The sequence below is a fragment of the Peromyscus leucopus genome, chromosome 19 (assembly GCF_004664715.2).
Source record: "Peromyscus leucopus breed LL Stock chromosome 19, UCI_PerLeu_2.1, whole genome shotgun sequence".
Taxonomy (NCBI): Eukaryota; Metazoa; Chordata; class Mammalia; order Rodentia; family Cricetidae; genus Peromyscus; species Peromyscus leucopus.
The window spans coordinates 25,821,310-25,847,166 of record NC_051079.1 but is presented as its reverse complement, the minus strand read 5'-3'; the positions used below and the strand labels follow the sequence as shown (position 1 = coordinate 25,847,166).

At 48.8% G+C, this 25,857-nt stretch overlaps 1 protein-coding gene across 2 annotated transcripts; it reads left to right on the top strand.

Moving 5' to 3' along the window:
• The first annotated feature begins 1,466 nt into the window (after positions 1-1,466).
• Positions 1,467-12,189, top strand: Hbegf (heparin binding EGF like growth factor). 2 transcript variants are annotated; one of them, XM_028886829.2, is made up of 6 exons: positions 1,467-1,827; positions 2,038-2,211; positions 4,713-4,890; positions 9,574-9,729; positions 10,430-10,520; positions 10,755-12,189. In XM_028886829.2, exons 1-5 carry the CDS (start codon positions 1,782-1,784, stop codon positions 10,500-10,502), a joined length of 627 nt encoding a protein of 208 aa, XP_028742662.1. In that variant the 5' UTR covers positions 1,467-1,781; the 3' UTR covers positions 10,503-10,520; positions 10,755-12,189. The 2 variants fall into 2 exon arrangements, with proteins under 2 accessions (XP_028742662.1, XP_028742661.1); XM_028886828.2 differs by having other exon boundaries at positions 1,468-1,827; positions 10,794-12,189.
• Positions 12,190-25,857: the final 13,668 nt, after the last annotated feature.

Sequence of the window (25,857 nt, the reverse complement as noted above, 5' to 3'; positions counted from 1 at the left end):
GATCCTCAAAAAACTCTCTGCAAAGTAGATGTCGTTAATATTACTACTGTTATTCCTACTCGGGATATGTAGAAACTGAGGCTCAGTAAGTCAGTTATCTTAGGGTCTAGAGACACGGCCAGCAGTTAAGAACACTGGCTGTTCCTCCAGAGAACCCAGGTTTGATTCCCTATGTCCACACAGGGGTTCACAACCACCTGTAACTCTAGTCCTGGGGAATCTGATGCCCTCGTCTGACCTCTGTGGGGACCAGGCAGGCATGTTGTACACAGACATATATGCAGGCAAACACCCACACACAGAAAATAAAACAAATTAGCCTCCTTCCAAAAATATAAAAATCAGTTGTCTTGTCCAAGGTCGCTACAGTAAGTAGCAGTCTGAGTCTGTAGACACGGCAGTGCACTGTGGGAACCTAGGCCCGGGACTGTATGGAGGAGAATTAAGAGGGGGCGAGCCAGGTTGACCCCTGCAGTGTGGGGGTGGGGCGGGGAGAAAGAGTGGGGTAGACAGTGTATAAATAGCAGGCCTGTTTTTATCCCTACACATGGCTGAATCAGGCAAGTGCTCTGTCTGGCACAATTGGGGACTGTGAATGCCAACCCAGCCCTGTGTCAAACTCCCTACCCAGCACGTCCCCGGGAGCCGAAATACTTACTGAGGGAGTCATTATTTGAGTCAGGACATTGACTCCAGGCGACCCCTTCCCCGTAAAAATACACCAGCTGGGAGAGAAACATCAGTCTGGCACGGGTCACACATTCTCATCTAGGTTAGCTGGTTGGGTCCTTTGAGAGGAGAGCTCATGTTTGAGAGGGTGGTCTTAGTACCCAAGGAAGAATATGAGGCCTGTCCCATACTCTGTGTCTCTCTGATTGCAAACGCCTGGGAATTATGTTGCACAGCTCAGAAATCCTAAAGCAGACTATGTCCCCCGGGGGAAGCAGTGGAGGCCACTCCTAACTTCCTTTGCTGTTGTTGGACTGGCATAAAAAAAAAAAAAAAAAAAAAAGACTGCAACTTCAGGTCGTGATCACTCTGCCCTCAGGAGACGAGCTGGCATTCGTGTATCTAATTTTTAAACGATAAACGAAATATTATTTACTGCTTGCCGTGTCGGTAGGCTTCTGAGTGCAGATACCTAGTATGGAACGGGGACTTGTCAAAGATGCAGAGGGACGCAGGCCTGGAACAGCTCTCAGCTCAGCTTTCACTAGGCTGCCGCGGGACCGGCGTTGGAGGAAAGGTAGGATCCGGTCTTCACCACCTGCTGGTCATTCGCTCTACACCCACACTCCGGCCACGGTTGCTCTGGCCTGGTCCCAAAAATGTGAGCGCCTCCGGGTCCTCCCTCGGCGACCGACTGCCTCCTAGTCCGGGGCAGCGCTGCCGGCGCCTCCCCGGGCGGGCTTCCCGGCGCGGGAGGGGGAGGGGAGGGGGCGGCGCCGGGCGGGGCGGGGCTCCCACTCCTTTCCAGGAGCCTTATTCCCGGCCGCGCGCTGCGAGCGAGCGCTCAGTCGGCCCGGGGAGCTGCATGCCACACGCTGCTGGTCGGTCGGCCTGACGGACGCGCAGGGGCTGGGCGGATGCACTGACCGACTCCGAACAGACAGACGTACCGCGGCCGCAGAGCTCCTCGGCAGGATCGCACCCAGAAACGGGCAGCAGACCTCGCCTGGTGGAATCTCGCTGCCCTCCGCCGCCTGGCCCCGGTGCAGGCGTCCAGCGGCCGCTGCATTCAAAGTGATCACTGCCTCGCCGTCTCCGCCAGCCTCGGGACCATGAAGCTGCTGCCGTCGGTGGTGCTGAAGCTCTTTCTGGCCGCAGGTAAGAGGGCAGCTGATGTCTCCGAGGTCGGGGGTGGGGTGGGGGCGCCGTGCAGGGGACACGTGGGAAAATCGATGCGGTGCCTCCCCCCACCCCCGGAGCGGGCCACTTGGTGGGGCCAGTGCGCCCTAGAGGGCGGGCGTGGACCCCGATGGCGTGGTGGCGTGGGGTCTAGGCGATGGGTCTGATGTGGCCTCCTCTCTTGCCCAGTGTTGTCCGCGTTGGTGACCGGTGAGAGTCTGGAGCGGCTTCGGAGAGGTCTGGCGGCAGCAACCAGAAACCTTGACTCTCCCACTGGATCCACAAACCAGCTGCTACCCACGGGAGATGGTCGTACTCAGGAAGTCCAGGACTTGGAAGAGACAGATCCTAACCTTTTCAGAGGTGGGTAAGGGGGACGCCTAACCTTAGATGCTGTTCGAAGCTGAGGAATACACAGGCCTGAGATTTATGCTGTTGCCCCCCACCCCATCCCCTGAGGGGATGTTTATGGAAGACTTCAAGGAAAAGCTGATGGCCTGATTGTAGTTGGGGGATTCTGCAAATAATGCTATCATTCTTATCTTTGGTCTCACCTGGTGTGGGTTCTTCTGTATACTTTGGAGCAAACCGAAAGAGGCAGATTGTCCTCTAAGGCAAGCTAGATTATAGGAAAGCATGGCTGAGATGCTTTCTCTAGAGTTGTGTGTTTTTTTTTGCGGGGGGGGGGGGTTAAGACAGGGTTTCTCCGTGTAGCCCTGGCTGCCCTGGAACCCCTCTGTAGACCAGGCTGACCTCAGACTCACAGAGATCTGCCTGCCTCTGCCTCCTGAGTGCTGGGATTAAGGACGTGCGCCGCCACCACCGCCCAGGGCTTTCTCTAGAGTATCTGCATAGGGCGGGGGTGGGGGGGTGGGGAGCTGCTGTCCTATCTGGTGTATGTTTGTATGCGTGGTGATTACATATAAAGAGAGGTGACAGATGGGAGCATCGAAAGTGCAGTGTTAGTCTCCTTCGGGGGCGGTGAGGAACGCTTGGCTTTGGTAGATGAGGTTAGCGCCGCTGCAGCTGGCCATGGATGGTGAGTGCTGGGTCTCTGGGAGGCTCTGAAAGGCTCTGAAAGGCTGTGCATCTGAAACTTGTAGACTTTCTGCCCTAAGGAGACTCCTAGAGGAAAGAGTTACGTGTGTGTGATCCTGCAACCTGTCTCTGTGGCTGAGCGCAGGGACTGGGCAGAGTCCAGAACCTGATGGCCTCCCTGCCTCTAGCCACTTGCAGTGATTCTCAGAGGTGGAGCCAGCACTAAGCCCCATGACCCCGGAATGACTATATTTGGTTGGAAGGAGGCACACCTGTTCAGCCCCACCTGCTGCTCAGCCTGCCTGCTCCCTCCTCACCCAAGGCTTTCCTGAGGTGCTTGTTCTGCTTTGCATAAGTCAAGAGTCTGCTCCAAAACTGAGGCTGGGGTCCCACACTTTTCCCTCTCTACAGTGGACCCTTGGGGTCACCCATGTTCTGAACAGTCTGGATTCTCCTGGCTCTCTCTTAGGCTGGGTAGGGCTGGGCTGGGAAGTGACTCACCCCCCACCCACATGGCTGCTCCTCATACCTCTGCCAACCTGACTCACTGCTCCCTCTCCTCAGCAGGAGCCTAACCTGTCAATCTTCTTATTCTCTCTCTCTGATCACTTTGGTCCTCCCCTGCTTCCTCTGGCCCACCTGCATCACCTGAACTCTGAAGAAGCCAGGAGGAACAGGACCAGAGACCACAGTTCTAATCCCAATCCTGCACGGCCCTGGGGCAGGTCCCTCCCTGCCTTTTGGGGATCCTACGGTTTTCATCTTGAGAGTGCCTTGGCCTTGTTGAAGTCTCATTTGTCTTGAGGATTCTATGTCCCTAGTCTAACCTATCATTTTCACCTTTCTGCCAGACACAGGCTGTAGCTATGGACAGTAAGCACCTTTTAAACTATTGCGTTCAGGGATGAGAGAGGCTGGCATCAGACTCCTGGGCTAATGGCCAGTCCCAGGTGGATGTGAAGTTGTTCTCTCCCCCCCCCCCCCCCCCCCCAGTATCTGCAGCCTGCAAAGAAGAGGGGAGATGTCATAGTCTAGTTCCTTCTGGATAGTTCCTTGTATGTATTGTAACACCCTCCCTATTCCAGGTGTGAATAGGATGTTTGAGGATAAATCTGAATGGCTATTTGAAAAAGTGCGTACATTGTTAAAGGGCATGGGGTGGGGCAGATACTTTGTACAAACTCAAAAAAGTAAGGTCTTTAAAATCAGGGATAGCCCATTTGCTGTTTCAGAGCTAGGTTCTGCACCAAACATGTTCCCTGATACCAATGGGTACTCCAGAGGAGGTCCTAAAGCTATAGACACTCTTATTTTAGAAGCTTCCCACCCTAAAACAGCCAAGTTCTTTCTCCCAAAGCAATTTTTGTCTGTGACACTATCTTCCTGCAAGTGGGTCACTGAGAACGGTATCAGGAAATGAGGCTGACTGAAGGCTAAAATAGAATCACGTCGACGTGGGGGAGTCACAGATGGGGGTAGAAAGTGGGCAGAACTCGAGGGCAAGGCTGGTAGCTTTGCTCAGTGGGCTGTAGTTTCTCTGGCTTTCTTAGAATGAGGCTCTTCTTCCTTGGAACCCAACCAACTTCTATTTCCTCCTAAAGCTTCCTCTTTCTGGTAGTTCTTGAAGAGCTTTCCCAGGCCTCTGACTCCAGGTGGGGGTCAAAGAGTGTGGGCATCCTCATCTCAGCTGTGGGGCACCCACCTAGAATTCCATGTTTTAGACACTGGGGTGGGTGGAATGGGGAGTTTGAGATCAGCCTGACTGAGATCTGCAGATATTTTCTCCAAAAGACAGAGTCTTAACTGGGTACCTTTTTTTCCTGCAGTTGCTTTCTCCACCAAACCACAAGCTCTGGCCACGCCAAGCAAAGAAAAGAATGGGAAAAAAAAGAAGAAAGGCAAGGGATTAGGAAAGAAGAGAGACCCGTGTCTTAGGAGGTATAAGGACTACTGCATCCATGGGGAATGTCAATACCTGAAGGATTTCCGGGCTCCATCATGCAAGTAAGTGGCCCATCCCAGAAAGGATCCCATTATCACACTCTCAGCCACATGTTCTTTGTCACTGTTCCTTGAATTCATAATTTCACCCAGTTTCTTTTCAACCTCCGGGAGGAAGTTCAAAGGAAGGGACATATTTTTAGTCAGCGGAAGTCCCCCGCCGCCACCACCACCAAAGAGGATGCAATTTCCTGTGGCATGGGTTTGTGACGCTCCTTAATCCTTCAGAACATTTCCTTCTGCATACCCATAAATGAGCATGTATCTAGGAAGGCTGACACTTGTGAAGGAGGTCTTTCATTCTGGCCTTGGACACTTCTCTGGAAAGAAACGCTGATGGGAAACGTGGCGGAGTGGGCTCCGGGAGGAGAGCAGCTGATGTAAGGTGCCTGAAGTCACATGCTGGGCAGGTGTGCTCAAGTGCGTGCGTGTGAGTGAGTGAGCAGACGTGGATTGATTCTGAGGCACAGAAGGAAGGGCTGTACAGAGAGGAACCATCCTGTGGAAGGAGTTGAAACTCCTCCTCTTTACTTTTTCACCCAGGCAAGGGACAGAAGGACATGGGAGGCATAGAGGATATTGACCTTGTATGGAATAGGGGGTTGGAGAACAGTTTTCTTTGTGCAGGATTAACAGTGGAACCTAACTCAGCCTGCAGCATCACTATTCCCTGTCAGGAGTGTGGGTTTATTATGCTTTCATAGGCCAAACCCAGCAAGTGGCCACTGTGGCAACCCCTCAGAGATGACGGTGGTGATATGCTCACTGGCAGGTATAATGTAACCACTATGCCTGAGGCCAACACACCACATCAGGCTACAAACATCCGCTCTCTTCTCTGCCCAGAGAGGCAGGCTCTTGGAGCCCTATGGCCCTTCCTAGGAGACCCTGGACAGTCCAGGATGTTATTGTGTGTACACTGCCTCCCATCCTGTCAAAAAAATCTGTCTGTATGGCATCTTTTCCACCTGTGACTGACATGGGTCCTTTGGCTTTTAAAAGCATCCTTGTCCTGTCTGATCATACACAGCAGCTCTGTCCTGTATCTAGCAGCTGGCAGACAGACCCATTGCTTCCCACTGTCACAGTCAGTGTGTCCCTTCCTGTAACACCCTGGGCAGGAGCTTGGTGTGTTGGAGAGACTTGTTTAAGAATGGAAGGATCTCTGTCTGCTCCTTCCCCGTGTCCTGGGGCAGGACAGGAAATGTTTGTCTTAAATGTGTAAATGGCATCATTAGCTCAGGGAGGAGAAAGTGACTCTGAGCATAGTCAGGATGGACGAGAGCCAGGAGTCTGTCTAGCCACACTGGCTCAGGGTGTTTCGGCAAATGGATGTGCAGCTCTTTCATTGATCAGCCGAGAAGCAGGACTCCCCTGACCTCCTAAACTCAGAGAACCCAAGAAGTGTGCGTAAGATATTATCACTATCTGGGAATAGTGATAACAATCATATTGGTATTATTTCTTCAAGATCTGAATTGTTTACATTTAAATCAAGTTCAGCCCAGCAGGCATGATGAGTATTTATTGGTGCAGTACACTGTCTAAAGGGATGAAAAGAAATGGTCTTTTGGGATTTCCAAAAGCCCTCTGCTGGGAGGGAACGCAGAACTTTCTCTCTCTACTTGAAAAATGAGGAAACCACAGAGAGTGAGTAGGAAGTTATTTGCATGAGATCAACAGCTAAATAAATTCATGGGAAGAGGACAGGGTCTCACTCCTATCCCAGCATGCTTTTCATGCTCCCAGGCACCACTGGGTGTTGCCTTTCCTCCTCTATCCCTGTCCTTACAGCGTTGAGCAGGATTTTATGGAGGGCAGCTGTAGTCCTAGAACTCTCGTTAGGATTTTACTAGTCTAAGAGCATAGAGAGTGACCAGAAGACTTTCTGTCACCTTCCTAGGCACACTTCCCAGGCTGGGTTCTCTGACACAGAGGTCCTGGTTTGGGGCAATGTGACATCTGTGCACCTACATCTGTGTCCCTTTTTGTGGCTTCTCCTCTACTTTAGACCCAGAAACTGCCAGTTGAGGGTGTGTCCTGGCTGCTGTGGTGGACTCGAGGCTAGCTGGCTTCCTAAATCAGCCTTTGACAGCCACCAGAAACAGGAAAATCCTTGTGTCACCCGCCAAAAGTTTCCCTCAAAGAGCAATTTTCTTGGGCTTCCGACTGGCTGCTGACCCAGAAATTGGCTGCAAAGTTTCCCGTGGCTAGAGGAAACCTAGGGGTAGTTGGATCGGGAAGGACTGAACTAGAAGAGAGACAGGCCTGGAACCTCACTGTCCACACTGCTCACATGCAGAGGCTCCCTTCTCTTGACCCCATCTGGCTTGAGCATCTCATTCCTTGAGATACAGGCTTTGCCCTCTGGTTTGATGGTATAATAACTCACACAATTTCGGCCGGGCTTTTAGTGATGCTCCACTGAGGTAGGCTTTTATTACCTCTGATCACCTGGCTAGAAATAACAGAACCGGTCCGGAACTCATTTAGACTGATCTCCTCTATCAAATGATGCTTCCTCCGACCTCTGGAGTAGATATGGAACTATATGAGATCGTGTAGACAATATCTCTGGACTCGAGAAGGAACTCCTGTTGTCGTGCAAGTTCTGAAGTGGGTCACAGACAAGGGGAGGAGAATCGTGTCCTAGTTTGATGGATGTGTGTGTTGGCTTGGGGCAAGACACATGATCTTGCCCTGCATCCAGGGATGTGTGGAATGTACGCAGCCCCCCTCCTTCCCTAGGGAAGCCAGGCTTTGAAGGGAGGGCTGAGTGGGTAATATTAGCACATTTACATTATTATCCTTTTGACTCAGGACAGAGGTGTTAGAGGGATTATGTAACTGAATTGCAGGACTCTGAGGCCAAGTTTTATTTCTATCATCTGAGTAACTACCTGTAGGGTTTCAATGATGATGGTTTGGAAGTGCAGAGCAGAACCAGTTTCTGCTTCCCTCCCCTGGAATAGTATAGTTGCTGAACTCATCCAGACTGCTGGTTAAATCCAGGCTCTGCTACTCACTAACTCTGTAGCTTTGGCATGTTATTTAGCAGAGGTTAAGCCTTGGTTTCGTCAGCTTCAAAATGGGGATGATAACTTCTACTTGACAGGTGGTTTGACCTTAAATGTTCAATGAATCAAAGGCCCTGAGTTCAGGCCCCAGCACCAAAGATCAAATAAAATAATCCTTGCGAAGCAGTTAATGCAGAATGCTTGGTCATGGTAGGCCTTGATTGCTTGCTATTTATAACTCAAGCTGTGTATAATAGACAATAACAACAATATGGTCAGGACCTCACAGATAGGTTTTCTTCAGTTACCCTCATTGCTCGGGGTGGACAGAATTGTAGTGGCTTCTGATCTTGGCCTTGCTGCTTCCTAGTTATGAGACCTAACCGATTACTTACTCACTTGGACCCCTTATCTCTGTGCACACATGATTTTCCAGGGAAACTCCCAGGAGCTTCCTTTGGGTCCTGGCAGGGTAGGGATGTATTTTTCCCCCGACTCTGACTCAAGAGTTAGACACAAAGCTGAAGAGGCTAGGTAAGGTAGCTATTCTGTCCTTTGTGGACCTGACCTGTCTTTATGCTGCTCCGTACCCAGGAATAGGTACAGGTAGTCCTAAACAGGGACAGGGATGCAGTGCTACCCAGCCCCACCCCTCTGCCACTGCCAGAGCGGACATCTCTGCTCCTTGCAGCCTCCCAGGCCCCTACCGTCGGGAAGGAGGGATATGTCCAGGCTCTGAGGCTCCAGGTGCACAACCTCCTCCAAAGAAGATGCGGTTCAGAGTAGAGGGCCACTGGGTTCTTGGTGCCTCCTTCAGCAGCTACTGACCTAACTAACATCCCCAAGCTGGCAAGCCTACCCCCTGCCCCAGCTGGCGGATGAGCAGTTGTGGAGTGAGTGGACAAAGTTAGAGTCCGTGCCCATGCTGCTGCCCTGCAGCGTGGCCTTGGGAGGCCCTGCCACCTTTCTGTAGCATGGGGCTCCCACCTACATCAAAGGAAGGGATGTGAATGTGTTTCTTCAGCAGCCTTCCTAAGAGCTTCAAGGAAATGCTTTGTGTTCGGAAGAGGCAGTTGTCACGTGACTTGTTTCTTGAGGGAGAAGAGCCAAGGGATTGTTTCTAACATTCTTTCATGCTCTGACTGACTGACGGGGTGGCTGGGCAGGAAGATGTTATCTCGGTTTGTTTGTTTTGTCCTGTGCTGAAGGAGGCCTGAGAGCCCAGCATTCGGAGGCCAAAGGCTGGAGTTTAGCTCCCAGGTTGGGAGCTAGGAGTTAAGTGAAGGAAATGGGAAAAAAACGATTCCTGGCACCGGGACAGGGCCTATTAATAGGCTGAGCAGCCGTGGGGAGGGACTGCGTGCTGGATGCATTGATGGGCAAGGCTGGGTTTATTTCTGGGTCAGAATGTAGAAGGGCCTCTCTAGAGGGAGTGATACTGAATCCCCTCAGCTCCATCCTTCAGCCTGATGCTCAAGTCCTCTTCGGTGGCTGAAGCAAAACACCTTAGCACAGATGAAATCGATTAGACCCATGTGGAACACATCTAAACTGAGACCTTCAGCTCCTCCCTCGCTGTTTCCCTGCCTGAAGCAGACTCTGGGGTAGGGGTGAGGAAGGGAGACAGGGTGCTTCCACCATTAACTCTACCTTCTTCTGGTTATTCTAGATGCCACCCAGGTTACCATGGAGAGAGGTGTCACGGGCTGACCCTACCGGTGGAGAATCCCTTATATACGTATGACCACACTACCGTCCTGGCTGTGGTGGCTGTGGTATTGTCATCTGTCTGTCTACTTGTCATAGTGGGACTTCTCATGTTTAGGTGAGTGTTTGGAGCCTTTGAAGGCCGGTTCTGCAAATTGCTCACTTCTTTCTCCTCCTAGGACTTAGGAACAGAGCCTTTTCTCCTACCCCTGGGCTTGTTACTGTATATTTTCAAAAAACTATTTTGTCTGACACAGCATGGAGCCAGTGTAGAGCCCAGAGTACCTATTGCCAGGCCATTCAGGTTCTGTTCCTCTGTTCCTCATGGGGTTCACTTCCTATCCCTGTGGCCTGTGTGACTCACCCATGGAGACACTCTTAAACATTTCTCTCCTGGCATTGTTGTGTAGTTCGGGAGTAAAGGCATGGATAATATTATTGATGATAATCTTTCAGGGATTGTATTCTCTAAGGATGTTTTGAGGACCAAATAACATTAAAATAAATAAAGTCAGGCAAGACGGGTGTGTACCTGCTATGAGGCCAGCCTGGGCTACATAGAAAATGCTAGACCAGTCTGGGTTATGAGGTGCTGTGTCTAAAAACATATATATATATATACACATACATACATACAGATGTAAATACTGTGCTGGTAGAGACAGGAATCCCTTTGGGGAAGCTGGATTTGGGCCAAAGACTAGTGAGTTGCCATACCCTCCAGGCTTTTCCAAGAACCAGAGTCATGGGAGTCCTTGCAAGGACTGGCTGTGGGACCTGGACTTTGTCATCTCCTCACAACCCTTTATCTTCCTCAGGTACCATAGGCGAGGAGGTTATGACGTGGAAAATGAAGAGAAAGTGAAGCTAGGCATGACTAATTCCCACTGAGAAGGACCTGTGCTCAAGGTAATGGTCCATTCTTTGCCCTGGGCAGCAGAGAGAGGTCAAGGCACGGGTGGGTCTTGGGTAGGTTTCAGTGAGTGCTGAATTCCTTTACCAGGGGTTGCAGGGGTCAGGTTACTACTGGGGAGTCAGTTCCCATGCCAAATTGTCTTCAGAGACTTGATGAGGCATCTCCAGTCAGATTTCAAGGTTGCAGTATCCTTAGCCCCCTTCCGAATGTTCTTTGTCTTTCCTAAGATTGGACCCAGCTTTCAATGCCTCCCTCTTGTGCTCCAGGAACCTTCAGAGGACGGCTACCTCTGAGACCATGGTTCATTACAAGTTCTACAGAAGGGAAAGACTTCGCAAGCAGCCATGAAGACTTCTTCATTCCCAGTTGCTACCCTGACTGGGCCTCCCGTAATTGCTCTGAAAAAGTATCAGAGCCTCTAAGTGCCAAACAGACATGCCCACTGGGATCCAGATCACAACACAGTGGAAGCAGAAGAGCCCTCCAGGCCTTTCTGGTCCCCTCCACACCGAGCCCACCGGTTTGTTTAAACACTTAGCTTCTGGATTGAAGTGCCAGCTAGATCCCATATGCTCCAGGACTTTTGACTGAAAAAAAAAAAGGGAGGAAGGAAGAATGATTTATGGATTGGAAGAAAGCAACAGAGTTGAGAAGCTGTGTGTTCAAGTAGCCACAAGGGATCTGCTGTTTGGACCCTCCAGGACGCTGGATTTGATGAGCTAACTGTGAAGTACCACAAGCCCAAGAACTCTGAATTTTGGGACTTCTACCCACAGGGGAAAGAAAATAACAACTATTTTTTTTTTTGTTATTTGTTTGTAAAATGCCTCTTAAATTATATATTTATTTTATTCTATGTATGTTAATTTATTTAGTTTTTAACAATCTAACAATAATATTTCAAGTGCCTAGACTGTTACTTTGGCAATATCCTGGCCCACCTCTTTGCAGCTCTACCCTCTGGCTCAGTGCCACCCTCCCACGTGCTCTGTAACCCATCTGCAGTAATTTATTGTCTGTCTACATTTCAGAAGAGACCCCAGAAGCAGAGTACCCGGGGGGAGTTGCGTGTGGTCAGAGCGTAGGGATTGATGTGGGCAGAGCCACTCTGTGAGTTGGACCTGCAGTCTTGCCTAGGTGATTTTTGTCTACTGTCTGTGTTCTGAAAGCCCAAGGTGCTGATGTCCGTGTGTAATAGATACTGGTGTTTACCTGTGTCCTCTCCCTGCCAAATCTCAGAAGACATTGGGCGTCCATGCCTGCAGCTGCCCGGCCCCTTTTCTGCCGTCAGCCTTTCCCAGTCTCCCTGTGACAAGACATCTCCCTTACTCCTGCCGTTCCTGTGTGGTGCTACTCCATGCCGAGGTTGGTAGAGCAGAGGACACTTTGGAGAAGGTATTGGTAAAGAGAAAGGCCGAGGAGGAGCAGGGAACGTGGGAGTTGACTATCCTTGGCAATTGATTACCTATCAATTGCTACAGAGAAGGTTGGTGGTAGGGAAGGTTTGGGGTAAGAAAACTATACCGTCTCACCAAAACTGTAATGCTGTTATGGTCCCATGGAAGTTTCTGGTACCATTTATGAACTGTTACAACCTATATTTCCAAAACCTGGTTCATATTTATACTTTGTGATCCAAATAAAGATAACACTTACTCCATGGTCTGCTTAGTTTTGTTTGTTTGTTTGTGGTGGTGGTGGTTTTGAACAGGGTATCACTATGGAGCCCTGGCTGTCTACCCTGGGACTCTATGTAGACCAAGCTGGCCTTGAACTCAGACCTGTCTGTCTTTGCCTCCTGAGTGCTAGGGGTAAAGGCTTACACCACCACACCTGGCTTGTTGGTTTTGTTTCTGTGTGTGTGAAGGTCAGAGGTTGACTTTAGGTATCTTTCATGACTGCTCTCCTTTATTATTTATTAATTCCTCCCCCCCTTTTTTTTTCAGACAAAGCCTCACTACATAGCCCTAGCCAGCTTAGAACTCAGAAATCTACCTGTCTCTGCCTCCTTAATGATTGACATTAAAGGCGTGTAAGCCTTTAATGCCTAGCTTGCTCACCTTGCTTTTTGAGACAAGTCTCTCATTGGGCCCGGAGCTCATCAATTCAGTTCGGCTAGGCTAGCGGACCAAGGAGCTTCAGGAATTCTGTATCTTCCTCTGCTACCAAGGGTCTGGGATTACAGACACATGCCAGTGTGTTGGCTTGTATATGGGCACTGGGCAGACAAACTAAGGCTCTTGTGTTTGCAAATTAAGCACTTTACTGACTAAGCCATTTCCCCAGCCTTGGTCTGCCTGTTGTAACTGGGAATTTGTTTAACACAGGAATTCTAAGTTCTCTGTCTCCGTGTCAGGAATATTTATGAACACTGCCCTCACTATCTACAACTCCAGGATGGGGGTACTATTGCTATCTCATTTTCCTAAAAGAGGAAACTGAGTCTCAGGTTGTATAACTTGCCTGAGAATACACCATGAGCTAGGACTAGTTCTTTTGTTTTAATGCTTACTACTTCTCACACAAGAAAGATTAGAACTTTGGTATAGGAAGTTTGGGGGGCTGGACTTCTGTGTGTTCAATTGTCGGGTCCTAGACTCAGGGTTTAATTGTGTACGGTGCATGCAAGCTGCCATTGCTCCTGGAAAGAACAAGATGGTTTTTACCTTTGCTCTCACGTTCTAAGGCCAATCCATCGACAACTCGTCTGCTATACCTTTTGAGTGTATATGTGCAACCACCATCACTGTCATCACCCAGTCCCCCACACACACCATCCTCTCAGACCTGGACTCTGAGATGGCCTCCTGCCTTCCTAGTTCCACCTTGCCTCTTAGCCGGAATGATCTTTTATTCAAAACAAAGCTCAGGGCGGGAGTGGTGGTTCTGTGGTAGAACACGTGCTTTGCAGACAAGAAGTCCGAGGTTGAGCCCCCACATCTGACGCACACATGGACAGATCTTGTCTTACTCTGCAGTCCTTCTCTGATAGCCCTGTTATACCCAGGGCATTCTTCAACATGCCATCCTCTCCTGGGAGGGATTTGTGCTCCCTCCGTCGTTCCCAAGTACTCCTGACACATTCCTATTCGTTCGTTGTCCATCTGCTCCTACTAGAACGTTAGCCCCGTGATGTGTTTACTGTCCGAATAAAGCTGAGGTGGAAGCGTGGTGTTTGTTACACTCATGCATTGTTGTAAGAAAACTAAACTCCAATCCGAGGCCATCAAGTGGGCAGAGTCAATCTAGTGTTGCCCTGAAAGTGGTTGGGTCTAGAGGGGTGCAGTCAAGGGAGGGTGGCTTGGACAACGGGGTAAACGTGAAATTAAGGGCCTGTCATGATGCACGGTGTCCTGGGTGAGTCGGGGGGGGGGGGGCAAGGAAGGCCCTCGCTAAGTGCCTTGCTTGTCTCTCCTTTTTCCTGTCTCTCCCTGGAGAGAAATGATTTGCTGGAGTTTCTCTGGCAGCCCAAATAGAGATGTTTTTCTTTCCTTCCTTGTAATCCTTTTTTTTTTTTTTTTTTTTTTTTTTTTTTTTTTTTTTTTTTTTTTTTGAAGCCAAGATGGCCAGCAGACTAAACTAGCTTCTGTACTGGTCAGCTCTTGCTAAAGGACACATGACCACAAAATCAGCAGCTCACTGTTTATTTATTGTTATCAGGGAGGTATATACACACGGATGTCAGAGGACAGCCTGTGGGGGTCAGTTCTCTGTTTCCACCCTGGGGGGCCCAGGGACGGAACTCAGGTCATCAGGCTTGGCAGCAAGTACCTTCACCTGAACCAGCTTGCTTCTTTTTGCTTTTCTTTCTCTTCTTTCCTCCTCTGCTCCTCTTCTGCTTCTTCCTTTTTCTCTTTGACAAGGTCTTGAGGTGTAGCCCAGGCTTGTCCCGAACCCTGGATCTTCCTGCCCCAGACTTCTGAGTGCTAGGGTGACAGGTGGGCGCCACTGTACTTGGCCCACACAGAGATCTCATATGTAATTTGAATATCTTTTTTTGAACTCTAGTCACCAAGCAGGGTGATGGTTTATATTGACTGTCAACTGGGCAAATTCAAAAATCACCGAAGGAGACACCTAGGTGTGTCTATGAGGGACTTCTAGACTAGGTTAACTGAGGTAGGAAGACACACCCTAACTGAGCAGCACCATTCTCCAGGCTAGTTCACATGGAACAGTAAAAGGAAAGAAACCAGGCCCCATCACTTATCTCTCTGCTTCTTGACTGAGGATGCAATGTCTCGAGCTGCTTCGAGTTCTTGCTGCCCTGATTTCACTGCCATGAAATGCTGTGTAAACTCTGAACCAAAATAAACCTTTCCTTAAGTTGCTGTGTCAGAGATTTTAGCCCAGCAGTGAGACAAGTAGCTAATACAACCAGTAACTCCCAAAGCTGTATGATTACTCTATCACCCAAGAATTTTACTCTTAGGTGTTTATGCAACAGAAAGAAGTACCAGTGTTTATCAAGACTTAAAACAATGATCTTTTTAAATCATTACTTAAATCATCGAAAACTAGAAACCAGTAGGATGTGGGATACTGCCACAATCTTAGTACTAAAGAGATAGAGGCAGGAGAGTTGCTAGTTTGAGATTAGCCCAGGCTGCTTGGTGGTGGTGGTGGTGGTGGCGGCGGCGGCGGCGGCGCACGTCTTTAATCCCAGCACTCAGGAGGCAGAGGCAGATAGGTCTCTGTGAGTTCAAGGCCAGCCTGGTCTAGAGAGCAAGTTCCAGGACAGCCAGGGCTACACAGAGAAACCCTGTCTGGGGGAGGAGGGAGAGTAGCCTGGTCTACATAACACTGTCTCAAAACAGAAGAAAACAAACAAAAAACAAACAAGCAAATAAACAAGAAAAACAGATCTGGGGGGTGTCTGTAGCTCAGGGATAAAGTGCTTTCCTGGCATGCACAAGATTTGATCTCCAGCACAATACCCAAACAGAATCCCACAAAACAACCCTTCTAATATTTGATGATGAAATGAATAAGCAAACTGGCAAATTTTGACAATAATGTACCAAACGGTGATGCGGATAAATCTTACAACATTTGTGACAGAAGAGCCAGACCTAAGTGAGGACATTGTGTGTGGGTCCAGTTTCATACAAAGTAAAAAACTGGGTCAGTGAGATGGCTGAGACAATAAGCCTGATGGCCTGAGTCTGGTCCCCGAGACACACAGAACTGACTCCCCAAGTTGGTCGTCTGACAGCACAATGGTATGAGCCTTGCTCCCTCATGGTAATAACGTGATATTAAAAATAAAACTAACCTATAGTGAAAGAAATCAGGAAAGAGATGCTGGTTGGGATCAACAGTGACTGGAAAGAGTCACAGGGAGAATCTAGTGATCCGATAAAGTTGTTCTACGATCTACTCCTGGATTCCCAGGTCTATTCGAGGTGAGAAAATTCACTGAATATGACTTGCACATTTTTCTCTGTGTTATACTTCACTAGAGAGATTAGTTTTTAGTGCATTATTATTTGTGTGGGGTGAATGCACATGTATGAAGGTCAGGGGACAACTCCATAGAGTCAGTTCTCTCTGATCTTTACGTGAGTTCAAGGGATCACACTCAGGTCCCCAAGCTTGGTCCAAGCACTTGGAAATAGTCATGAGGATCAGAAGTTTATGGTAGTACTTAGCTCCAAAGAAAGTTGAGGTCATCCTGGGTTACACGAATACCTATTACAAACAAATAAAAACAAAACATAAATACCAAGCTTGGATCAAGGCTGCTTGATCTTGCCTTCCATCCAGTTCTGTGAAGGACCAACGCCTGATTCTGGTAAACACGGAGAATAACAAAGATGGCAGAAATAACTGGAGAGCTGGTTTCTTTGGCTCCCTTTGGGGCTCTTTTTCCTGGCTCCAAGTTTCCCGACTCAAGCCCTTCCAACGGCCAGGGCTGGGCTTTCTGAGCACACTTTGTGCCTCAGCTGGTGTTTCCTGAAGGCTTCATGCCTCTCTGTTGTCCTCTCCTCATGCCCCTGTTGCTGACAGTAGTTTTCCTTGGTGGTCTTATGGCCTTCTCCGTGATTGATGTCATGGTCCTGGGAGGTGCTGAACTTGCAGCCACTTCTCAGCATCAGCCATCATAGGAAACTGGCACCCTGAGCCTTAAAGAATATCCCTTTTTCTCAACAGATTTCTTCAGGTGCCTTTGAGAATTTTTTGTTTGCTTGTTTGGGACAGGCTTTCTTTATATAGACCAGGCTGGCCTTGAACCCAGAGATCTGCCTGCCTCTGCCTCCCAAGTGCTGGGATTAAATGCGTGCACCACCATCATTGATAGGTTAATAATATCTAGGTCCATTGAGTGCTCTCTACATATGTGCACTGGCTGAACACTCTATGGGCACTGGCTGACCTAAGACTCACCACAACCTGGGACATAGGTGTTCTTTTTGGCAGAGGTAAGAAAATTGAGGCTGAGAGAAGTTAGATGATATACTTATAATTAAGGGACAAAGTCAGGATACTGAGAAACTTAATTCTCAAACCTGAGTTCTAACTTCTAAGTGACATTCCTGAATTCTTCAGTTGGACTCTCTCTCTCTCTCTCTTCTCTCTCTCTCTCTCTCTCTCTCTCTCTCTCTCTCTCTGTCTCTCTCAAAGACAGGGTCTCTCTATGTAGACCAGGCTGGCTTCAAACTCACAGAGATCCTCCTGTCTCTGCCTCCTGAGTGCTGGGATCAAAGGCATGTGCCACCACACCCAGTCTTGGTTTTCTCTTATATCCAGAAACTATGTAGCAAAGAAATCATTGGAAAAAGATTCAGAGGTGGGCCTGGTGATGCATGCCTGTAATTCCAGCAATTGGGAGATAGAATCAAGAGGATCAAGAATTCAAGAGCATCTCAGCTACATAATGAATTTTCTTTATTTGAGACAGGGTCCTGTAGCTCACTATGTAGCTCAGGCTGGCCTCAAATTCTTTGACCTGTCCAAGGTACTAATTCATGACACATTTAGAGTTGAAACTCAGGCCTCTGCTAGTCCTCTGCTCTTTCCTTAAAAGCAAATGATGCTTTTCAGTTTCTGTCTCACACTTAATGTCAAAGGGACCCTCATAAGTATTGGGGGATTTAAGCAGCCATGGGACAGCAATTCTGTCCAAATATGTCATTTCAACTCGACTGGTTTGAAATTCTTCCCTTTGTCAACAAGGTCTGCAAGCCAGGCTCCTGCTGGAGAATGCTAATTCCTGTGACTAGCTGGGCCTTCCCAGGGTGGCATTCTTTGCTGGTGTAATTCACTCTAGCTCTGTTCATTCAGCAATTATTTGCAGAGGCCTCCCTAACACTTTCCAAATGAGATCTCTACTCCGAAGGAGAAGGCATCTTGATACAGTGGTGGGAGGGTGCATTTTGGAGCAAGGATATTCATCTATTCATAAAAGGGGGGGCATTTAAAGAATGTCAAGCTCTGTTTTTGTCCCTGGAGAATCAATCAGGGGCCGGCAATATGTGCACAAAGAAATAGAATCATTTCAGAAATCGGTGGTTTTGGAATAAGTTATACTCCTGGCGTTAGTGGGGACAAAATTCATTTATGTGGGGTGGAGCTCAAGAAGGTCCTCTGAGAAGACAACATCTGGCCCGAGACAAGCGGTGAGCAGTTATGTGACGGTCTTGAGTTAAAAACAGACCTAGGGAAAAACACGGATTTTGTATATGCAAGAGGCAGAAAGGGGTGCATGCAGCTGTGGCCGTCATCACAATTTAAGGGTGAGGCAAGTCAGCGTGGAGCCTCCCTTATAGGCTGCCGTAAACAGCTTGGAAGCCAAGGAGTACTTTACCCAGGGGATGATGTGCTTTGATTTATGTTTTAGAAACACGACTGTTAGGCAGGGAATGGGCTCTATGGACACAAGTGTTAAAAACAGGAGTTAGAAGTTAGTTAACAGTTAGTAAGTTAGTAGGAAATAAGAAGTTAGGAGACTGCTCTACCAGACTGGACAAAAGACAGTGATGGCCGGGGTCGGCATGGTAACTGAGGAGGCGGTGAGGAATTCTCAGATGCAGATACAATTTGGAGAAGCACCGCTAAGCTGTGCTGATGGACTAGGGTAGATTTGGGGCCCGGGACTCTTGATCCTCCTGCTACCACCTCCCAAGTTCAAGGATTACAGGTGTCTGTCACTACACCCAGCTCAAACTCTGGTCTTTGTATGGTGTTTTCTCTATAGGATTTTATTTGATCCTCACACGAACCAGGGAAGTGGGAGTAGTTTTAACCCCAGAGTAATGACTGACAGCCCTGGGTTTTGGAGGGGTGAAGTAATCACACTTGATTGCTATTAGCTAATGTAATTTTGCCCAGTGCTGACCTTGTGCAGGGGGCCCAGCCTCTTCAAGGACCATGACTCATCCTGGCCACTAGTCTCCAGAGGGAAGAGGACAAGACTCTACCATTTCCTCTTTGGTGTGGTGAGGTGCCTGACCCAGGCCAAGCCTCTAGAAAATGGGGATAGTTGCTTGCAGGCCAACCTCATCCAAGGGCAGAAGAACCACCCCGTCCCATGATTGGTCTTCCGATCGTCAGGCCACCACCAAATTAATACAGTTTGGTGGTTGGTTGCTTGCCAGTTGGTTTTGCTTTTTGTGCTTTTTAGAATTGCACACTTTTTTTCTTGATTACCGCTTTGACTGATGGATTAGCTCATTGACACCCACACAGCAGTGAAGGAGGCCAACTGCCCTCTCCTTTTCAAAGGCTCTCCCCTCCTCTCTCCTTCCTCCCCTCCCTTTCTCTCTTTATTTTTCCCTCCCAGCATTTTGCCCATTACTAACCAGCAGGGAATCTCAGGAAAAGGTCTCCTTTCAGGGCTGGAGAGCTGTAGTTGGTGGGTCAGAGTCTGTGTGGGAGGTTGCCCAAAGACATATATTGTGGGTGTAGGAACCAGACAGACAGGAGGAATGAACTCACCCTTTCCCCAGCCCTTACTTCTTCACTCAACCTATAAGTCACTGCATTGGTTTATTTGTAATGTGGGTCTAGTTTCATTTTAACTATCGCCCAATTTTGACAGCGAGCAGGCTTTCCTGGGTATGTGACAGAAGGGAAAATCCACCAGCCCGTTTTTCTTTGGGGCCTCTAGTACGGAGCTCCTTACAGCTACATAAACTATGTAGTTGTTCAAGGTGAAGCAAACAGGCAGGGGATAGTTTAGGAACTGGGACAGGATGGCACTTGGTTTGGGTTATGCACACTCCCTCTTCTGATAATGCATTTGGCAACCTAACTCCTCTGCCTGCACCATAAGCACATATATCCCTCTGTGAACAGTGCACCTAGCAACCCCAAGCCTCCACCTGCATTAAACTATGTATACACAAGCTACTCTCTGAACAATGGGATAAAGTTTCCCTCCCCTTAATGACCATGGGACTTTGACAGTTTCTATTCAAATGTATTCCTGATACACCCCGGTACAGGGGAGGGGGAGCCCATCCGCCCTGAATTGGTTTTGGGTGCATGCTCATGATGCGAAACTGTTACTCAAGTGAGCTTTCAGGAAGAACCTCCTATTTAGCATCTTATGCCTATGCATGACGGGGCGTGTAGACAATTAAAACCAGGCGAGTTAAAGGAAGGTATGTGTACAGTAGGAAAATAATTATATGAGCCAATTGATCAAAACAGAGAGCCACCCTCGCTACACCCTTTATAACTGCTCTAGTTAGCTTTCTATGCTGTGATAGAGACCGTGACCAAAAGCACCGTGTGGAAGAAAGGGTTTACTTGACTTATATCTCCAAGTCACAATCTGTTGAGGGAAGCCAAGGCAGGAACTCAAGGCAGAACTTGAGGCAGGACTCAAGGCAGGAACTCAAGACAGGGACTCAAGGTGGGAACTCAAGGCAGGGACTCAAGGCAGGGACTCAAGGCAGGGACTCAAGGCAGGACTCAAGGCAGGAACTCAAGGCGGGAACTCAAGACAGGAACTCAAGGCAGGACTCAAGGCAGGAACTGGATCAGAGCCCAGGAGGAGTGCTGCTTCCTGGCTTGCTCTTCATGGCTTGCTCGTCCTACTTCCTTACACAACTCAGGACCATGGGCCCAGATGTGGCGTTGCCCACGATGGTGTTCCCTCCCACATCCATTATTAATCAAGAAAATTCCCTACACACTTGCTACAGTCCAGTTTGATGGAGGCATTTTCTCAACTGAAGTTCCTCTCCCCAGGTCCTAGCTTGTTTCAAGTTGACAAAAACTAATCATGACAGTAACCAAACTCACCCTCCTCTTGAACCCTATTAAAGAAAGCCCTAAGCCGAGCATTGGTGGCGCACGCCTTTAATCCCAGCACTCGGGAGACAGAGGTAGGAGGATCTCTGTGAGTTCGAGGCCAGCCTGGTGTACAGAGAGAGATCCAGGACAGGCACCAAAACTACTCAGAGAAACCCTGTCTCGAAAAACAAACAAACAAAGCCCCAAACAATAGTTAGAGTCCTTGAATCTCTTCTCTTATGTGGTCTGCTGTGCACTTGCAGTGTGTTCTCACCTTTTTTATAAGACTTATTTATTTTATGTGTACACATGAGTGTCTGCATACTTGTATGAGCATCGTGTGCATCCCTGTGTTCACAAAGGCCAGAAAAAAATGTTAGATCCCCTGGAATGGGAGTTACAGGTGGTTGCGAGGTACTGTGTGGGTGCTGGGAACTGAATCTGAGTCTCCTGTAAGAGCAGCCAGATTCAGCTCTGAGTTTTTTTCTTTGTTTGTTTGGTTAGTTGGTTTTGGTTTTTTTGAGACAGGGTTTCTTTGTGTAGTTTTGGTGCCTGTCCTGGAACTCGCTCTGTAGACCAGGCTGACCTCGAACTCACAGAGATCTGCCTGCCTCTGCCTCCCGAGTGCTGGGATTAAAGGTGTGCACCACCGTCACCCAGCTTGTATTCCACTGTTTTCTAATGCTTTGCTTTACATAAAGTTCCTTTGCTGCTGTTTGCAAATCTGTATGGGTTTTTATTTCAATCCCTGAGTAAGAAGCCAAGAGCCTAGAAACACCTCATCCTGACCCTGACCACCCACTGGTAATAAAGGCCGACTTCTTTCTGTTTTCTGAGTGGGTGGAATGGGAGAGAAAGAACTAGAAGCGGTATACTCAAAAAACAGGAGGGGCCTAATCAAGTCAGTTCAGGGGTATGTGCTGCTGGTATAAGAAGTCTGACCCAAATTCAACACTGTAGACAGACTTCTCTTCCAGGTGTGTGTCTGGACACATGGAGCAAGTATGCCACCCACAGCTGAGCTGGTCACTCTTCCATTTGTTCCCATGTCAGGATGAAAAACTGGTCCTCTTCCCACAGTAGCTTCGCTGTTCCCCTTGCATGCCTCTCATCCCACTGTGCCCTGTCAGTCCCTGTTTGCTCATTCATTTCTCCCACTGTAAACCCTGGGAGGCCATGCTGGTGAGATCTATGTTAACTTGACACAAGCTAGAGCCGTCTGAGAGGGGGGAACCTCAACTGAGAAAAAGGCCCGTAGATCCGTAGATCAGGCTGCCGGCAAGTCTGTAAGGCATTTTCTTAATCACTAATTGATGGGGGAGGGCCCAGCCCGTTATGGGTGAGGCCACCCTGGGAAGGTGATCTTGGGTTCTATTTAAAAAAACAAAAATAAAAACAAAACAGGCTGAATAAACCATGAAGAGCAAGCCAGTAAGCAGCACCCCTCCATGGCCTCTGCATCAGCTCCTGCCTCCAGGTTCCTGCCCTGCTTGAGTTCCTGTCCTGACTTCCTTCAGTGATGAACAGGGATATGGACGCGTAAGTCAAATAAACCCTTTTCTTGCCACGGTTGCTTTGGCTGTGTGTGTTATCACAGTTTAGAGACCCTAACTAAGACAGAGGTCACGGAGTCTGTCCTTTTGCAGGTCTCCAGCACTCAGTCCAGTCTGTAGCACATCGCAGACACTCACTAAACTTTGGATTTATACACAAGTGAGTGGACAATTGAATGAATAAATGAATTAGTGAGGATAAAGTAGAACTCCGGTTCTAGCTGGGTGTACCGTGATGTTCATACTGGAACAGCTAATATAGGATTGCTACCAGTTCAAGCCAGTCTGGGCTGCAGGGAGTTAGAGGTCAGCCTGGGCTATAGAGAGAGACACTATCTCAACAATTAAAAATAAGATGGCTCAGTAGGTAAAAGCACTTGCAAAATGCCCGAGGATGTGAGTTCAATCCCCAGGACCCACACAGTGGAAGGAGAGAATAAACTCTTAAAAGTCTACTAACTTCTACAGCACACCAGCACCCACACCCAGACACAATGATGAATGTAATATTTATACATTATACAAGATAGATGATAGATGATAGATAGATAGAAAGATAGATAGATAGATAGATAGATAGATAGATAGATAGATAGATAGATAGATAGATAAAGATGAGAGTCCAGGTTCTGGGTGAGATAAACTGGGGTTAAAATTGAGATCATGCTATTTACTAGTTGTATGTAATCTTAGGCATGTTATATGACCTCCTAGCTTTAGCTTTCTTTTTCTCTTCTTATTTTTTGAGACAGGTTCTCACTGTGTATGGCTTCCAGCTCACTCTGTAGCCCAGGCTGGCCTCAAACTCAGATCTGCCTGCCTCTGCCTTCGGGGTGCTGGGATTAAAGGCGTGTGCTGTCACCATGCTGCTGTTCTCAGTAGGGTTTCCGAGAGATTCCGGTGCACGTGAAGTGTTTGTCACAGCATCTGGATGGACTAAGGAAGTGCTCACACATGACAGCCATTTCTATCCTTTGTCATTTTCACCCTTGAGTTGGGTCTTGTTTGCACCTTCCTCCTCTGGATTCACGGCCCAGCGGAGGTCTTTCCAGACTCAAGGCTAGGCCTAAAGGGCGGCTCCAGCAGGTGCAAGTTGGGGTCAGGCCATGCAAGCGCGGACACAGCCTGGGCTGTGCTGAGGAGAAACTGACAGCAGCTTCCTTGGTGCCAGGCAAGCAGGTCAGCCGCCGCCCCCATTGTTTCCGGCCTTGTCTGCTGGCCGTGTCCTTAGGAAAACAGAAACAGTGCTGCATTTAAGGTGCCCGGATGACAGCCACATCAACTATGTGACCTTTTCCTAGGAAGCCTGGTTTCCATGGTGATCGAGGCCTCACTCTTTCTCAAGTCATGCTCTATGGCTCTTAGGCTGCCATGGAATGTGATGGCAGTGGCCCCGGCAGCTGGGTGGGGACATCTGCCCAGTGGCTGCCCCCTTCATCAACATCTCCGGGGTGGAGGAGGGGCAGAGCTACCCCGGGCCTGTCTGATACCCATAGTAGCCTTTCAGCTGGGAAGGACTTGCACTCTAGTCCTGACACCCCCTTTAACCCCATCCTGTGTACACACACTGAGTGGCTCATGGCCAACTGGATGTCAGGCTGAGCAGAAAGAAGGGGTCTCTTTCTGTGCTCCCCCAGGCCAGGCAAGAGGCGTTGACCCCGTCTATCTCATCTTGGCAGACTGGGCTGAAAGAGTGCCTGCCTCCAGGGCCTTGGCAGAGAGCGTGTTCAACCAGCCTCTGCAGCTGCCAGAACGGGAGCTGAATGTCCAGGGCGGTGCATCTGCCAAAGCTTGCTAACTTCTTTCTTTCTTCGAGCTATGCAAACGGAGGCGCTGAGGAATGCTGCAGCAGCTAACTTCCCAGCCTCTGCAGGGTGTGTGTGTGTGTGTGTGTGTGTGTGTGTGTGTGTGTGTGTTCCTCCCCCCTCCCCCCCACCTCGTCCCGCCCCACTCCTCCCAGGGCCTATGTTCCCCCAACCCCCAGGCTGGAGTCACATCAGAAAAATGTAGGGGAAGAAAGAAATCCCCCAATGTGTCATGACATTACATTTCCGCCTGGTGCCCAGAAACAAGAAAAGTAGGTGGAGGACCAGGATGTCATGTGGCCTAGTCAGCCAGAGGTGACTGGTTTACCTCACTGCTTCCTGGGGCAAATCACCTGTGCTCCTTTGGAGCTTTCTTCATGAATATGTGGGCATGAGCCAGGCACGGTGATACAGGCCTATATGCCCAACACTCAGGAGGTGGAGGCAGGAGATGGAGTTCAAAGTTATCTCTGATATGTAACAGGCTTGAGTTCCCCTGAGCTATATAAGACTTAAAAAAAAAAAAGGGGGGGGGCAAGTCACCTTGACTCAGATAACAGAGAAACTGAGAATTTACCTACCATTCACTGTCACCAAGAACACGATATTCCCAAGAGGCACTCGTGTGGCAACTTTATTTTTATTTAGGGTTTGTTTTGTCCTGTTTTCTTTGTTTGTTTGTTTTTAGTTACAGTCACACTGTGTATCCCTGGCTGGCCTCAAACTCACAATGTAGATGAGGCTGGCCTCAAACTCAGAGAGATCTACCTGCTTCTGCCTTTTAAGTGCTAGAATTAAGGCATCATCTCCATGCCTGGCTATTACAGCAACTTTAAACTGTTGGATGCTGTTCTAGTCCATTGTTTCCAAGTAGTTATCTAATAGGCAGTCTCTGTTGGTGTTTTTGTTTGTTTTGTTTGTTTTGGTTTGGTTGGTTTGGTGTTTTGAGACAGGGTTTCTCTGTGTGGCCCTGCCTGTCCTGGATCTCTGCTCTGTAGCCCAGGCTGGCCTCAAACTCACAGCGATCCGCCTGGCTCTGCTTCCCAAGTGCTGGGATCAAAGGCGTGCTCCACCACTAGGCAGTCTCTGATTCCTGCTTTGCCTAGAGACTAAGATCACAAGCCACATCTAGCATCCAGACTCTCTGTCTTTTAACCGGAAAGACAGTCAAATGAATCACAGCAACCAAGAGAGTTGGAACGATCGGGGGGTCAGAGGGCACTGCTCTGAGAAAATGAAACTAAAGCTGAGACTCAAAGGGGCTGTGATCGAGATAAGAGGAAGGTTGAGTGTTCTAGGCAGAGGACATGAACGAGGCACTGAGAGAACTCAGTGACTCACGCCGATAGATGGGTCAGGGTCGGAAGAACTGCAGGAGGAGGCAGGATAGTGCAGGGCCGTCAAGGCTGTGCCAGAGAGCCTGGATGGATTGACAGGGTGATGGGAGCTGGCCTAGGGTGTTCAAGGGGGTGTGGGAAGGCCTTGGTGTGAGCAGATCCTCTCTGGGGAAGATGATTCAGGCCGCGGTGCTGGAAAAGAGAAGCGTATGAGCTTAAGATACATGGAGGACGAGAGACGGGGAAGGAGAGTCAAGAATGACCTTCAGTTTGAGGCTTGAATTCGTGGGTGGGAAGTAGTGCCATCTACTGAGCTACAGCGGGGAGGAGGCTGAGGGTGGTGCATGTTTCAATGAGCTACGAAGCAATCCCAGCTTTGGCCACTTTAAGTCA